Source organism: Notamacropus eugenii, chromosome X (assembly GCF_028372415.1).
Source record: "Notamacropus eugenii isolate mMacEug1 chromosome X, mMacEug1.pri_v2, whole genome shotgun sequence".
Taxonomy (NCBI): domain Eukaryota; kingdom Metazoa; phylum Chordata; class Mammalia; order Diprotodontia; family Macropodidae; genus Notamacropus; species Notamacropus eugenii.
This window is the reverse complement of record NC_092879.1, coordinates 11075716-11090179: the sequence shown is the minus strand read 5'-3', so window position 1 is coordinate 11090179 and position 14464 is coordinate 11075716. Positions and strand designations below refer to the sequence as shown.

Sequence of the window (14464 nt, the reverse complement as noted above, 5' to 3'; positions counted from 1 at the left end):
TCAGGCAGGGCCCTGGCAGATGGCTCCTCCACCCCTGCCCCATGCCACCAGCCTGCTCTATCCTATCTCTGGAAGGTGTTTGGTACCCTCAGGAAAACAGGCCTGGGAGGTAGGTGTCATCGTTAGCGCCATTTTACAGATGAGGAAACAGAGGCAGGCAGAGGGTCACACAGCAAAAGGTGTGAGAGAGTCATACATCAAAAGTGTCTGAGGTCAAATTTGAACTCGGGGCTTCCAAGTCCACTCTGTGGCACTCTGTGTACTGTTGCACCCCCCTGGCAGCCTCGTTGTAGATTTCCCCACTTATAAACGATCAACCAAAAAGCAGCTTGGGTGGCATTAGAATCAGGAAGGCCTCTGAGCCTGGGGCAACATCTGAGTGCCCTGGGCAATTCTCTACAACTCTCCCATGCAGAGAAGGTGGTAAGCTGCAGGGGCAGAGGGACTTTCCTCACTGGAAATTCCATATACCAACAAAAGCACAAGTACAGACTGAAAAGAGGCATTGTTAGTAAGCCTATGCCACAGAAGAGCCCATTTACCTCCCATCTTTGGTCCTTAGGGAAATTCCTAAGAAATCATTGGAACTCATCCCATCCCATGCTGCCCCGCTCCTGTCCTGCCCCACCATGCCCCCTACAAATCACACAAATGGAAAAGCACCGAGACACCTGAACTCATCACTCAGGGATGGTGTTTTGGACATGAGTTTCTGGAAGCAAATGGATTCTCAGAACGGAAGTAATTAAAAAGCGTGATTCCTGAAGGATGCATGGAGGAAAATGAGCTAAAGCAACCCCAGGAGGACACTGACCTGAGTCAGATCGGGAATATCAGCTTGATCGATCCCAACTTGCTGGAGTCATGAGAGAGACAAGAAAAAAAGAGCAGTTAAGACAATCAGTGGCAAAGGCATGGAGGTCTGTAGCATCGGTAGGTCCTTCCTGCCTCTTCCCTTTCATCTCCCATGTCCAGCCCAGAAAAGGTTTCCAATACAGAGGCTTGGCCATGTCACTCCTCTGCTCAAGGAGTATCCATGGTTCCTCACTGCCTTCAGGTTAAAATAGAAATCCCTTTGTTCGGGATTCAGAGCCCTTCCAACCTGGTTCTAGACTCTCTCTCAAGATGCCCCAAGAGATAACACCACTTGCTCATGGATACTCAGTCAGTCTGCGTCAGGAGCAGGGCTGGAAGCAACCCAGCTTTCCAGACCAAGTCAGTCGAAAGGGCCCCGCATGTCGCTCCCCACATAGCTCATGGTACCTGCTCTCTCCTGCTCCTTCTCAGTGCCTTTCCCCCCTAGAAATATACGCCACCAACCTTACCCACGATGCTCTCCCTCCTCAACTCTGCCTTTTACAATTCCTAGCTCCCTTTCAGAGGCCTTTCCTGATTTCCCCAGTTGATGACACCCTCCTCAGTCACTATGCATTTTCTAAAAACCCTGTGTTGACTTATCTAGAAACACACCGCACCCCTGGTAGACTGTAAGCTCTTGTATTTGTGTCCCAGGTCCTCACAGAGCACTTGAGCTAGGGTGCTTAAGTCATGCTTAGTGACTGACCGGTGGGACCTGTGGACCTGTGGAATTGGTATTTGTTTATCTTACAGTGAAAATGCCAGTGAGAAGATTACTCATTTTTGGCCTGGAAGAGTGATGTCTGGCTAGAATTCAGTACATACAATTGAGCCAAGCCCCAAAGAGCCTTCCCAGCAAGCTCAGCTCCTCTAGGGAACACAAGAATGAAGCTTATAGAGCAGGAGAGATTCTTGTCATTTTCAGCAACCACATGGTTTTGTCCGAATTAAGGGAAGTCCCTCAAGACCATATGGACACAACATTAAACTACGCCAGGTCAACTTCAACCTGCTGATCCCCACAGGGACAGTCACCAAGCTGGCCAGACTGCAGGGCTCCAGCATTGGGGTGGAACTGCCTTTTTACTCATCTTTCTTGTTCTTTATAACAAGGGATGGCTCTCTGGATAGGGGAGAGGAAGGGATAGATTGGGCAATGAAGGAGAGATAGAAATCCAAGAGTGGCAAAATTTTTTCTAAGAAAAAAGTAATTCGACAATGAACTGGGGAGAGGCAAAACCAACCAGTGACATCTATGTGGGTCATCCCCTCCCCACGACCACCCCAGGGGAGTGGCAACTAACAAAGTTATTTCCTCCATCTTAGAGACAAAGAAATTGAGGTCAGAGGAGAGGGAAGGAACTCGCCCAGAGTCCTCCATGGGCAGGAGGCAGGGGCAGGATTTGAATCCAAGCCTCGATGACACCAGGCCCTACACATTGAGCAGGGCAGCCAGCCATGGGAACAGGAACGGAGGGAGAATGGTGACTGGCTCTGGTCATGTTACCTCGGCAACTTTCAGGAACTCTGACAGCTTCGCCATCCTTCCCAGGAATTTCTTGTAACTCTCCAGCCCCTCTTTGCACTGGTTCTTCTTCATGTCAAAGTATTTTTCTAAAATAAACAGACAAAGGCTCCAGACACCTGGAAAGACTCAGTCCTCAGGGGACTCCACTTGAGAACCTTCTGAAGGGCTGTCTTCACAATGCCACCTTCCCTTGCAATGGACATTTTAAAAGAACTCCCCTTCCCTTATCTCAGGGACAGGAGCAAAAGAGACCACCCACCTCTGCTCTGCTGTGTCCCTTTTCCATTCTGGACGCACGTTTATGGAAGCAAATAGATTCTCAGAATGGCATATTCCCAATTAGATTGGAAACCAAGAAAAGAAAGGAGAGCCAAACAACTTGGAGGCCTAGACCTATGATAGCTTATGGCCATGACCCTTTCCCTGAGTTACCTGAGGGGACCTTAACTTGGCCAGCGAGTATTCGGGGGCAGGGCTGGAAGTCAGCTCTTTCAGCCTCCAAATCTGGCCCCCTACAATCGAAGGGACATTGGTAACAAAAACTAGTGTCGATGGCCAAGAGTACGTCTAGAGAGCATTCAGCCCCAGAACCGAACTGCTCAGACCTCTCAAGGAAAAAAAAGCAATTTCCTGGCATTTCTGAGAAAAAAAAATGAAGTGCTATTTCAGTAGTATGCTCTCACCTGAATATGCCAATCTGTTGCAGAGCCCTGGAGAATGGGCATGAGTGTGTCAATGGGCCCAACTAAGCCATGCCTCGGGACTTGGCAAAGGCCGCATTTGTCTATAAGCAATGGCCTTGGCAGCCTCTGGGGAGCTTGGCTTACACCAAGGAAAAGGGAATGGCTTTGAATAAAGGGGATCCAATGAGAGCTCAACTGAATTCAGAAAGCAAACTCCCTCCCTCTATGACCCGAGAAAAGTAGCAACGTACCAAGCAGGTTAATAATCCCTTCATTGTAGGCTGCAAACAGCCTGATGGAATCCTTAAAAAGGTGCATGAAGGCCGAACTGATGACACCATTAGTGAGTTCATTGGGATGAGCCTGTGGATGACACAGGGGAGTAAGTGAACAGGAAGGGACCAAATCTCCCAACATCTTCATTTGCAAACAAACACAAAGATGGCCTGGAAAATGGTCATGTCAGATCATCTCCCTTTTCCATCTCTGGGTAGGTAAGGAATTCTTAGATCACCAAGGGACAGAGGAAACTATAAAAGATAATATGTAGACTCGCAATTACATGACATTACAAAACTTCTAGACAAATAAGCAAAATTAACACAGCTAGGCTGAGGAGAGAAGGAAATACGGAAAAAGGGAATTTTATTGAATTGCTCGGAAGAGGGTTTGGTATCCAAGATATGAGAGAAATACCCAAAGCAAAAGCCGTTCCCCACTAGATCAAAGACTAGGAACAAACAGCTGCCAAAAGCAGAATTGTGAACTATTAATGAGCATCTGAAAGGACGCCCCACATGCTAATGCCAAGAGAAAGAAATCCCAACCATTCCAAGGTTGCCAACTGGCCCAGATGACAAAGGATGGTCAGAAGAGACAGGTCCTCCAGTGCATTGGTGGTAGAGCTGTGAATCAGTACAACTATTCAGGAACGCAACTTGCAACTGGGCGAATCAAGGGGCAAAAAATGTCCACTCTGTGACCCACAGAGTCCATGGCTGGGCTTAGATGAGGCCATTGAGAAAGAGAAAGTCCTCATATACACCCACAAAATTATAGAGGCACTTTTGTGGTAGCGAAAAACCAGGAGCAAGGCTAGTTAGCTAGCTAGCTGCCCATCAACTGGGAATGGCTCAACACACTGTGGTCCATGAACGTAATGGGAGATTCCTGTGCTGTAAGAAATGATACCTGTGATGAATCCAGAGGAGGCTGGAAAGACCTAGGGGAACTGATGCAGAGGGCAGTTGGCAGAGCCAAGGAAACAGTCTATACAGTGACTCTAATCACATAAGTGGGGAGAACAATCCATACACAAACAAGAGAACAAACACACGTGAACACTGGGAAATTACGCAGAACAAGCTGGGCCCCAAAGAAGATGCCCCCTCCACACCTCCGCATGAGAGACCAGACACACAAATTCTGCCCAATTCTTTTCACTGTATCAATGGATTATGCTGAATTTTTCTTCTTTTTCTTTAAAGGAAAAAGTTTCAGTTATATGGAATGGCTCAAGGCAGGGAAAGGGGCACAGGAGGAAACTGAGGCAAGGTAAAAACAAGAGAGAGATTCCAATGTATTTTGAAAAAGAAAATTCTCACATCAAAATCAAGCAGAACGTCAAGCTGGTTCTGAATAACTGGCAGGGTCTTCAGAAGCTTGTCAGTACCCATGGTCCTCATGACTCCATCAGGTCTGCAAAGACAAATCACATGTGTGTAGTTAGCTAATGTGTGTGTGCAGGCATAAGCTGCACACATGCATGCACATACGATGCCCACGTGAACATGCACACAACACCTATGCACACGCACACTGCCCTGTAAGTGTACACACACAATGCCCTGTGAGCGTACATGCACGCTGCCCTGTGAGTGTCCACACACAATGCACATGTGTCCACTCACTGCTTCCCAGGCTGCATGTTTCACTAGTGTGGAACCTCACCCCTATGGAGGCTACAAGGTCTGGTCTATGCATTTCAGCAGACTTGGCAAGAGCTGCTGCCCATGTGCAGAATGCCTCAGGGCCAGGCCAAGGCTGCACTGTCACTAAGCCCATCCCCCTGCAATCTCCCCAAAGTGAGAAATACCGACTTTCTGACAACAAACACCTGGTATGGCTCCAGGCCCATGCCAAATGGAGGTGAGAATGGCTGGCCTGGAATGAGAGGCCTACTGGCATGCTGAGAGGGGCCCAGAGCTTTAGCAGAGCCACCAGGGCACACACATGGCCTTCTCCATGCACAGCCTCTCCTGTAGAACAGATAACACCATGACAGGGGAAATCCCTGCTGCTGCCTGGAAATTGGCTATGTTCTAGAAAAACCACAACATGGCAAGAATTCTCCACATGGCTGCAATTTCTTTTTTAAAACCTGAAAATGTTTACCAACCCTCTCTTCATTTTGGTGAAGTCAACTGCTACCAGTCTATATGAAAGGGCCTTTTCATTCAAGTATCTGCTGTATCGCCTGATGAAGGTAGACATATCATAACCTAGAAACAGAGACATCTGGGTTATTTCCAATTGATCCCATTTATGTCTACATACTAAAGACAAGCTCTGCCCAAATCTGCGTATCATCACACAGTTCATGGTCCCCAATTCCTCAATGAAAACACCCAGGCCTAGAACTGGGAAGGACAGCCTTCAAGAAGGCTGATGGACAAGAAGGGATCAAGAAGGGATGGACAGCCTTCAAAGCCATCTCTCCCAGCATCTAAGGAAGGATGACTTTGAAAGCCCTACAAAGTCTTGAGATCCTCCTGGGATTAAGGCAGCTGGGAGACAGTGGCGACAGTGACCCTGCCAAGCAGACCAAAGGCTATGTGGGCTCTCTCACTAACGGCTGTTAGTGGTTTGGACAGGGTGGTAGAACCCTGATCTGCTCCCTCATTTTACAGAGAAGAAAAGTGCTGGAGGTCTACGGCAGAGCCAGGACTAGGCTTCAATCTTCCTGGTGCTCAGGCCCCAGTCCTTTCACCATAAGACCCTACCAGATCTACAGAGCCCTTAGCCAGATTTGCCATCACCCTGTGGGAATGATACAAGCTATGAAATCTAGCAAGGAAGCCATGCTCCTTGTTAAGATGACTAAATCATTCAGCCCCTTTGTGGGAGCAAGCAATGCCTTCACTGCATGAGAGTAAGGTTCTTTTCTTTTTCCACAATAAATGCTAAATAGTAAGAAAATGAGAATACTGTACTCTCTTTTAAAAAAGTAAAATCACTATTTTTAAACAGGAAAATGTGCTTCCAACACCAGACTTATGGTCTGTCAATCGGCACTCCACCAAAAGCTGCCTCATGGAGCAGGTGCTCAGCAAAGGGTTGTTAAAGGTATGGATGGGTGTCCAACACTTGGGGTCTTGCAAACAATTTCCTGCCAGTACCTTCTGTTTGTGGCTTACCTTGGGTTGGGGGAGGGGGTCAACAAGGTCTCCCCCTCTCTCTCTCACTCTGTCTCTCTCTCTCACTCACTCACACACACATACACACACACACACTTCAACATTGTTATTGGGTGTTTTTTGTTTTTGTTTATACAGAGAATCATAGACAAACAACTCTAATGTACTTATTCGTTGGGGGAGAGGGGGAATCTTACTAATCAAAAGTCTTATTTAAAAAGCATATTAGTAACGGAATCCCAGATTTTGAGTTGGAAAGGACCTCACCTAAACTATAGCCATTCCTTCTTCAACATGCCCGTCAAATGGTCAGACAGTCTCCTGCTGGCAGCCCTTCAGTGGGAGGAGAGAGCCCCTATCTCCCCTGGCAACCTATTCCTCTCTCTTCTAGATAGCTCTGAGGGCCAAGGAGCTGTTCCTCCTATCCAGCTACTAGGTTTCATTGTGGCTCCCAGATGTGTCCTCACCTACATGCTAGTGATACCCCATCCTTTTCCACCCTTAATCTTGTGTTCTCTAGGCTCTACCTTCTTTGTACATTTGGGGAATGCAAGCATGCAAGGTCAGCAGCTCAACACTGGCTCTCTAGTGGACCAGGCCTAGCCTAGTGTCTCTAGTTGTCTTTCATTCCCACAAGGACATAGTTCTTACCCTGTATGACGCTTTTATCCAGGAAGTTGCTTAAATTGAACAGAGTATTTCGTGATGCAAGGTACTGCATGAAACGCTGTGGGTCAAAAGGGGCAGGAAGCTGATGTTAATTTTCTTTCAAACAGAATGGATTTAGGATTGAGTCTTTGGGAAATTCAGGTTCCCCACTGCCTCTAATCTAGTGCCAGAGAAACAGTGCCAGGGCAGAACCAGAGTGTACCACCTAAAGATCCCTGTCCTCATCTGCCCAACTTCCCCTTGGACACTAGGCATTTTCCCCTGGGCCTTTGGGGCTGTAGCAACTTTCCCTCCAGACTGTTCAATAGCCTGGCCACGCACTTATTCTGTTCTCATAAACTGTGAGAGAGGAAGACTCTGCTCATGTCACATAGAAAACCGTAAGAGGAATTTTCACTATCCAGTGAAAAACGCCGGATCTGAGTCAGGAGGAAGAAAGAGAGGACGTAGGAATAGATAATAAAGTCCATGTGCACCATAGACAGCCTAAGGTAGGGAAAGCAACTCTCTCCACCAGAGATGCATGGCAAGTTACAGCTGAGTAAGTCAGAGCTCAGCCTGATCTGCTTTGGGAGGTTTTCTCTATTGGAGTTCTGGAAGGTGAGGAAGGTACCAGTCTGGCCCCCTCTCTCCCACCCCCCACCTCAGTGACTAGTGGGACCCAAACTGCAGGCCCTAGAAAGTAAACACTGTGATGTTCAAGCTGACAAAAGAACCCCAGGACTGCCTATACTTCTACCACTCACTGAAAGTCCCTTCTAAGACAACAGAAGCAGCCCATAGATTGGTGTTCCCCAGGATGATTTCTAGACCAGAGACTACCCCAAAAGTCAAAGGGGAGCAGGGAGACAAGCACAATCTGCACCTTACCTCATTGCCATACATCATGAGGTGGTGGGTCGTGATGAGAGCCTTGAAGACAACCACCCAGCTGCTATTGGCTGTACGTTCCAGGAGTGTGTCAGCCAGCTGTGGTATGCTCATGTTCAGCTCATTTGTGCAATGAATCAGATCTAAAGTAGAAAGAAGCAAGACGATAGATCAAGCTAGAGTCTGTGGCCCAACGTGACTGTGCTAGCCAAACCCTACTGCTTTGGGGCAAATATCCACTGAGCCATTTCTTAGAGATTGGGGCTGGCATAGGTGATGGCTCCATTTTATCCCCTGGGGAGTCCCTGCCCCAAACAGGACTATCTGATGGTGAGCTGCACTGCACTCCCTATTGACCCATTGACCCCTCATGTTCCTAGTGATTCAAAGTTTTGTTCTCAAAGGAAACAACTCAGAAAGCACCTGGAAGGCCAGGCCACTTGGCCAGGCTTGCTCCCTGGGAAGACACCTGGAGGGCTTCACTAATGCTGCTAAAGTGACAGGGCACAATCTGCTCCACATGGTAGCTAAAGAAGAATCTAGAGGGGCCAGGCAACTCAAAGTGGGAACCAGTTAGGACCCTACTGCTGAGTCTCACCAGGAGAACCTGGGCTGTGGGAGTGGATGAAAGGAATTCCAGAGACAGTGAGAAGAAATGTGTCCCTGTCTGGGGGATGCAAGGGCAGAAGACTGTGGACTCCCCAGTGGGATCTGGACAAAAGAAAAGCTGTAAGTTGAGGGAGGCAGAGCCAAGATGGCAGAGTAACAGCATGGAATTTCTAGAGCGCTCCCGCCAAGCCCAGTCAAATACCTGTAAAAAATGGCTCTAAACAAATTTTGGAGCTGCAGAACCCACAGAATGACAGGGTGAAACAAATCTCCAGCCCAAGACAGCCTGGAAGATCACTGGGAAGTATCCAATGAGCCACCATGGGGGCAGGGGGCAGTCCAGTGTGGACCAAGAATGCACAGAGGAGACCTGAGCAGGCCTTGGGGAGACTGAATCTCTCACACCTGTGGCAGTTTCCAGACTAAAGGACCCCAAAACACAGAGGACAAACTGGGAGATCAGTAGAAAAAGCCAGTGTAGGAGAGTGGAGTGGTCTGGCCCCAGCCCTAGGGCAGCAGAGGGGGGAAGGGGCAGAGGAACCCTCAGCAGCCACAGCAGCAGCAGGGGCAGAGACAGTGACTGTTTCTGGAGCTCTAGGCCCACAGATTGTGGGGGGATCAAGCGGCTGACGGCACACCCCACCCACCCCCACTAGAAGCAGACCTTGACAAAGTAGCTCTTGATGAAGAGCTCAAAAGTCAAGTAAATGACTAGGGAAATGAGCAAAAACCGAAAAAAAAAAATAAGACTATAGAATCTTACTTTGGTGACAAGGAAGACCAAAGCATGCAAACAGAAAAAAACAAAGTCAAAGCTCCTCCATCCAAAGCCTCCAAGAAAAATATGAATTGAACTCAGGCCATGGAAGAGCTCAAAAAGGATTTTGAAAATCAAGTAAGAGAAGTAGAGCAAAAATTGGGAAGAGAAATGAGAGTGATGCAAGAAAATCATGAAAAACAAGTCAACTGCTTGCTAAAGGGGACCCCAAAAATACTGAGGAAAATAACACCTTAAAAATAGACTAACCCAAATGGCAAAAGAGACCCAAAAAGCCAATGAGGAAAAGAATGCTCTAAAAAGCAGAATTAGCCAGATGGAAAAGGAGGTCCAATAGCTCACTGAAGAAAATAATTCCTTCCAGATTAGAATGGAATAGATGGAAGCTAATGACTTTATGAAAAACCAAGAAATTGTAAAACAAAAACAAAGGAATGAAAAAATAGCAGACACTGTGAAATACCTCATTGGAAAAACAACTCACCTGGAAAATAGATCCAGGAGAGACAATTTAAAAAACATTGGACTACCTGAAAGCCATGATCAAAAAAAGAGCCGTGGCATCATCTTTCAAGAAATTACCAAGGAAAATTGCCCTAATAATTCTAAAACCAGAGGGTAAAATAAATATTGAAAAAATCTACCAATCACCTCCTGAAAGAGATCCCAAAAGGAAAACTCCTAGGAATATTGCAGCCAAATTCCAGAGTTCCCAGGTCAAGGAGAAAATATTGCAAGCAGCCAGAAAGAAACAATTCGCGTATTGTGGAAATACAATCAGGATAGCACAAGCTCTAGCAGCTTCTACATGAAGGGATCGAAAGACTTGGAATGATATTCCAGAAGTCAAAAGAGCTAGGATTAAAACCAAGAATCACCTACCCAGCAAAACTGAGTATAATACTTCAGGAGAAAAAAATGGTCATTCAATGAAATCGAGGACTTTCAAGCATTCTTGATGAAAAGACCACAACTGAATATAAAATTTGACTTTCAAACACAAGAATCAAGAGAAGCATGAAAAGGTAAACAGGAAAGAGAAATCATAAGGGACTTACTAGAGTTGAACTGTTTACATTCCTACATGGAAAGATAATATTTGTAATGCTGGAGACTTTTCTCAGTATTTGGGTAGTTGGAGGGATTATATACATATAGACAGAGAGCAGAAGCTGAGTTGAGTAGGAAGGGATGGTATCTAAAAAAATAAAATTAAGGGGTGAGAGAGGAATATATTGGGAGGAGAAAGGAGAAATTAAATGTGGCAAATTATCTCTCATAAAAGAGACAAGAAAAAGCTTTTTCAATGGAGGGGAAAAGTGGGGAGGTGAGAGGGAAAAAGTGAAGCTTACTCTCATCATATTTGGCTTTAAGGAGGGAATGACATGCTCACTCAATTTGGTATGAAAATCTATGTTACACTACAGGAAAGTAGGAGAGAAGGGGATAAGTGGGGTGGGGGGATGATAGAAGGGAGGGCAAATGGGAGGAGGAAGCAATTATAAATAAACACTTGGGGAGGGTCAAGGTCAAAAAAGAGAATAGAATAACTGGGGGGCAGGATGGGATGAAAGGAAATATAGTTATTCTTACACAACATGACTATTATGGAAACACATGTATAGCCTATATTGAATTGCTTGCCTTCTCAGTGGGGATGAGTGAGGAGGGAGGAAAGGAGAGAAGTTGGAACTCAAAGTGTTAAAAATGAATGTTAAAACTGTTTTTACATGCAACTGGGAAATAAGATATACAGGCAATGGGGTATAGAAATTTATCTTGTCCTCCATGAAAATAGAGGGAAAGGGGATAAGAGAAGGGAGGGGTGTGATAGAAGGGAGGGTAGTTTGGGAGAAGGGGTAATCAGAATGCCTGGTATCTTGGGGTGGGGAGAGGGGAGAGATGGGGAGAAAATTTGCCACTCAAAATCTTGTGGAAATGAATGTTTAAAACTAAAAATAAAAAAAAATACAATTTTAAAAAGAAAAACTCTAAGTCAAGAAGGAAAACTTCACATGTACCTGACACAGAATACCACTTTGAGGTCAAATCCCTCAGTGCCTGACCACAGTTCAGTACTGCTTACCCCTGAATCGGACCCGAAACTGCCAGAGTGTACTACAGTCACAAGAAACATTGACTGGGAGACAAGCTTTCCAAATGGGCAGGGAAAAGAATGTGTCCCATGGCACCTGAGATGCTCCAAGGAACTTTCAAAGGACTAATTGGCCAAGAAAGACCAGAAGAGGGCACTGATTATGCTGGGCTCTTTTAACCCAGGCTGGGTCCTGAGGGAGCTTAGTCCCAAGGGCCTTTGGAGTCACAGACTTCAAACAATAAATGCAGATTGAGGAAACACATTAAGAGAAATCAAATCTAGCCTCCCCCCTACTGGGGGGTAGGGGGGGTGTCTGACCTAAGTGGCCATGGATGCAAAGGGTCTCAGCTCCATCTTGTGGCACAGAGCCCTCAGTTGCAAAGGGGGGTGGGGGTGGCCTGGGGCTTCTTTCTGAGGCATGGGGCTCCAAGTAGTGGGCCTGGAGGTTCACCGGGAGCCCCGCCCCACCCCAATCCAGCCCACAGCCATTCCCAAGTCTAGCAGCTAAAGGACACTGGTAGTGTCATGTGCTGGTGGGAGGAGGGGCTATTGGGATAAAGAAAGTCTGGGAAGATGCTGGAATTGTGCAGGGAGCAACGTGTTACTGAATGCAATCTTTAGCTCAAACCCTAGGACATTCAACAGCTCGGAGTTATGCCTGTTACCTGCTCCCTCCCTTGGAGCATGAATTCGATCTGGCCTGGGAAGGCAGTCTGGGCTCTAGGAGCTCAACTTTCTCCCTCAGGCCATACTTCACGGTGGGACAGGACGGCCAGAGGTTGGGGGGAGGGGGGTGGGGCGGAAAGAGCTTTCCAGGTCAATTTCATGAAAACTAAACTGCAAAGGATTTCATTGTTTCTCAGCTTCTCTACTTAGCAATCTCATTAAGAGGCATCGTGGCCCAGGGGAGAGAGCCCCCATAAGGGTTGGGTTTACAAGCCTGCCTCCCACACTAGCTAGGTGTGGGATTTGGGGACAATCTCCAAGCCTTTCCAGGGGTCACTGGGGAAATGTGGGGGCTGGACTTCTCCTATAATAGCCAATACTTTCCAGTTAAGGATTAGTCTGTGACCACAGGGGAAGGTTCAAAAAAGAGTCTCCAGGGTTCCCTACCACCCACTCCCAAGTAAGAGCTTCTTAAGATTTCATGGCTTGGAATCTGGAGCCGGAAGGGGCCTTGGGGCACCATTCATGCTACAGAGAACACTGAAGCCCGGAGCGGGAGAAGGGACTTGGCCAAGGTCACCCGGGGCCAAGCTAACAAGGTTCAATGAGTGTAGCAGGGTGAGAGGAAGCCTGGATCAAATCCCGGCTCTCCCTTCCCTGGGACTCAGTTTCCTCCTCCGTTCAATGATGAGGGTGGGGGTTCAGCTCGGATCTCCGATCCTCTGGTCCACGGGAGCGAGCCCACCCCAACCAACATTCAAACAAGTAGCTCAGCCTTGCGAACCCGGCACCCCGTCCCGGGCTGAGAGGGGCGGTCGGACCCAGCCCGCGGCCCGGCTGCCCCCAAAGTGCCGCACGCTGGGCCGGCGCCGGCGGGAGGGTGGCGGCGGAAGGGGGAGGGGACCCCTACTCACAGTCCAGGTGTTTCTGCTTGGGCCCCATCATTTCGTGGGTGCTCGCCTTGCAGACGGCTTTAGCCACGGCCGAACCCGTGACGCTGTGCTGCGCGGCCGTAATCCGGTCGGTGAGAGACTGGCCCGACATGGTGCCTAGCTGCCCGGCGCCCGCCCGGGGTGTCCCCCGCTGGGCGGCGGGCCGGGGCCGGGGCTGGGGGCGGGGCCGGGGGCGGAGTCGGGACCCAAGCCGGGGGTGGGGCTGGGACACGGCTGCGGCCGCCGCCGGGGCCGCCGCCGCCGCGGGGCCCCGCCTCTCCCTCCCGCCGTTAGCACCCGGCGGCCGCACGGCCGGGCCCACTGACGTCCGGACTGTCAGTTCTGTCCGGTGGCTTCGCTCTCGGGAGCCTCCCCGAGGCCGATCGATAGCTAGCTCGCTCGGCCGGTCGGAGCGCGCCCACCTCCCTAAGATGGCGACCACCGCCTCCGCCGAGCCGCTGGCTGCGCGTCCTGGAACGCCGGGGGCCGCCGTTGGGGGCCGTCGAGGCGCGGCCGCTGGTTGGTCGAGGGCCTCGAGCGGCCCCAGGAGCCCGGGCGCGCCTCGACGGCCCTCTACGACGGCCCGTTCCGCGGGGGGAGGGGGGGCCGGCCGGCTCACGGTGAAGGGCTACGACGCCTGGGGGAGGGGGAGGGGGGGAATGGGAGGCTCGTGGGTTGGGCCCGGTTCGGAGGGGAGGCCCCTTTGGGGAACACTTTCTCCCGACCGGACCTTCCGCGAGCCCAGGGGGCCCGGCCTTGACCACCCCGGAGCTTTTGCCAATTTCCGAGGCTGAAATGAACAAGCGGCTGGCGCGCTCCCAGACGGCCTCCCCCAGCTTTTCCGCCGGGGAGGGGGCGCGATGGTGCCGGCCCTGCCAGACACGCGTGGGCTACTTTCTGCCGAAGTGGTTTTCCTGCCTTCCTTTTTCAATGTTACGAGGGATGGCTCCTGGGAAAGGGGGAGCCTGAGATAAATTCAGAAAACAAAGGGTGCCAAACGTATCCTATTGGATCCTTCCACCAATCCTGGGAGGGCAGGGGGGTGATGTCATTAACCCCGTTTCACATATTAGGAAACTGAGGCAGGAGGAGGTTTCCCAGTGTCCCACAGCTAGGAAATCAGTGTCCGAGGTTGGCATTGAACCTCGGTCTTCCCGACTCCAGGCCCATCGCCCTATCCATTGTGACGCTCCCTAGCTCACCCCACTTTGGGGCCTCAAACTGGGACTAGTGGGTTCCCACGCCCTGGCCCCGGGTGGCTTTGGTCTCGTCTGGGACAGGGAGATGAAGGTGAGGCGTGACTAAGGTGCCAGCCCAGATGCCCTGGGAGGTTGGGGGAAGGGGGCGGGGAGAGAAG

The 14464-nt window shown here is 49.4% G+C and overlaps 1 protein-coding gene across 3 annotated transcripts in view; it reads right to left on the bottom strand.

The window, feature by feature from the left end:
* VBP1 (VHL binding protein 1) overlaps positions 1-13300 on the bottom strand; it is a 67432-nt gene extending 54132 nt beyond the window's left edge. Inside the window, exons 1-8 of one of the 3 annotated variants that reach the window (XM_072627027.1) lie at positions 13090-13300; positions 8025-8167; positions 7137-7212; positions 5468-5570; positions 4674-4767; positions 3321-3432; positions 2366-2472; positions 815-856 (exon numbers count right to left, since the gene is read on the bottom strand). In XM_072627027.1, the coding sequence (XP_072483128.1) occupies positions 815-856; positions 2366-2472; positions 3321-3432; positions 4674-4767; positions 5468-5570; positions 7137-7212; positions 8025-8167; positions 13090-13219 (807 nt within the window). In that variant the 5' untranslated portion in view covers positions 13220-13300. The remainder of the gene's footprint in view (positions 1-814; positions 857-2365; positions 2473-3320; positions 3433-4673; positions 4768-5467; positions 5571-7136; positions 7213-8024; positions 8168-13089) is intronic. The other 2 variants (XM_072627026.1, XM_072627030.1) reach the window with 2 other exon arrangements.
* Positions 13301-14464: the final 1164 nt, after the last annotated feature.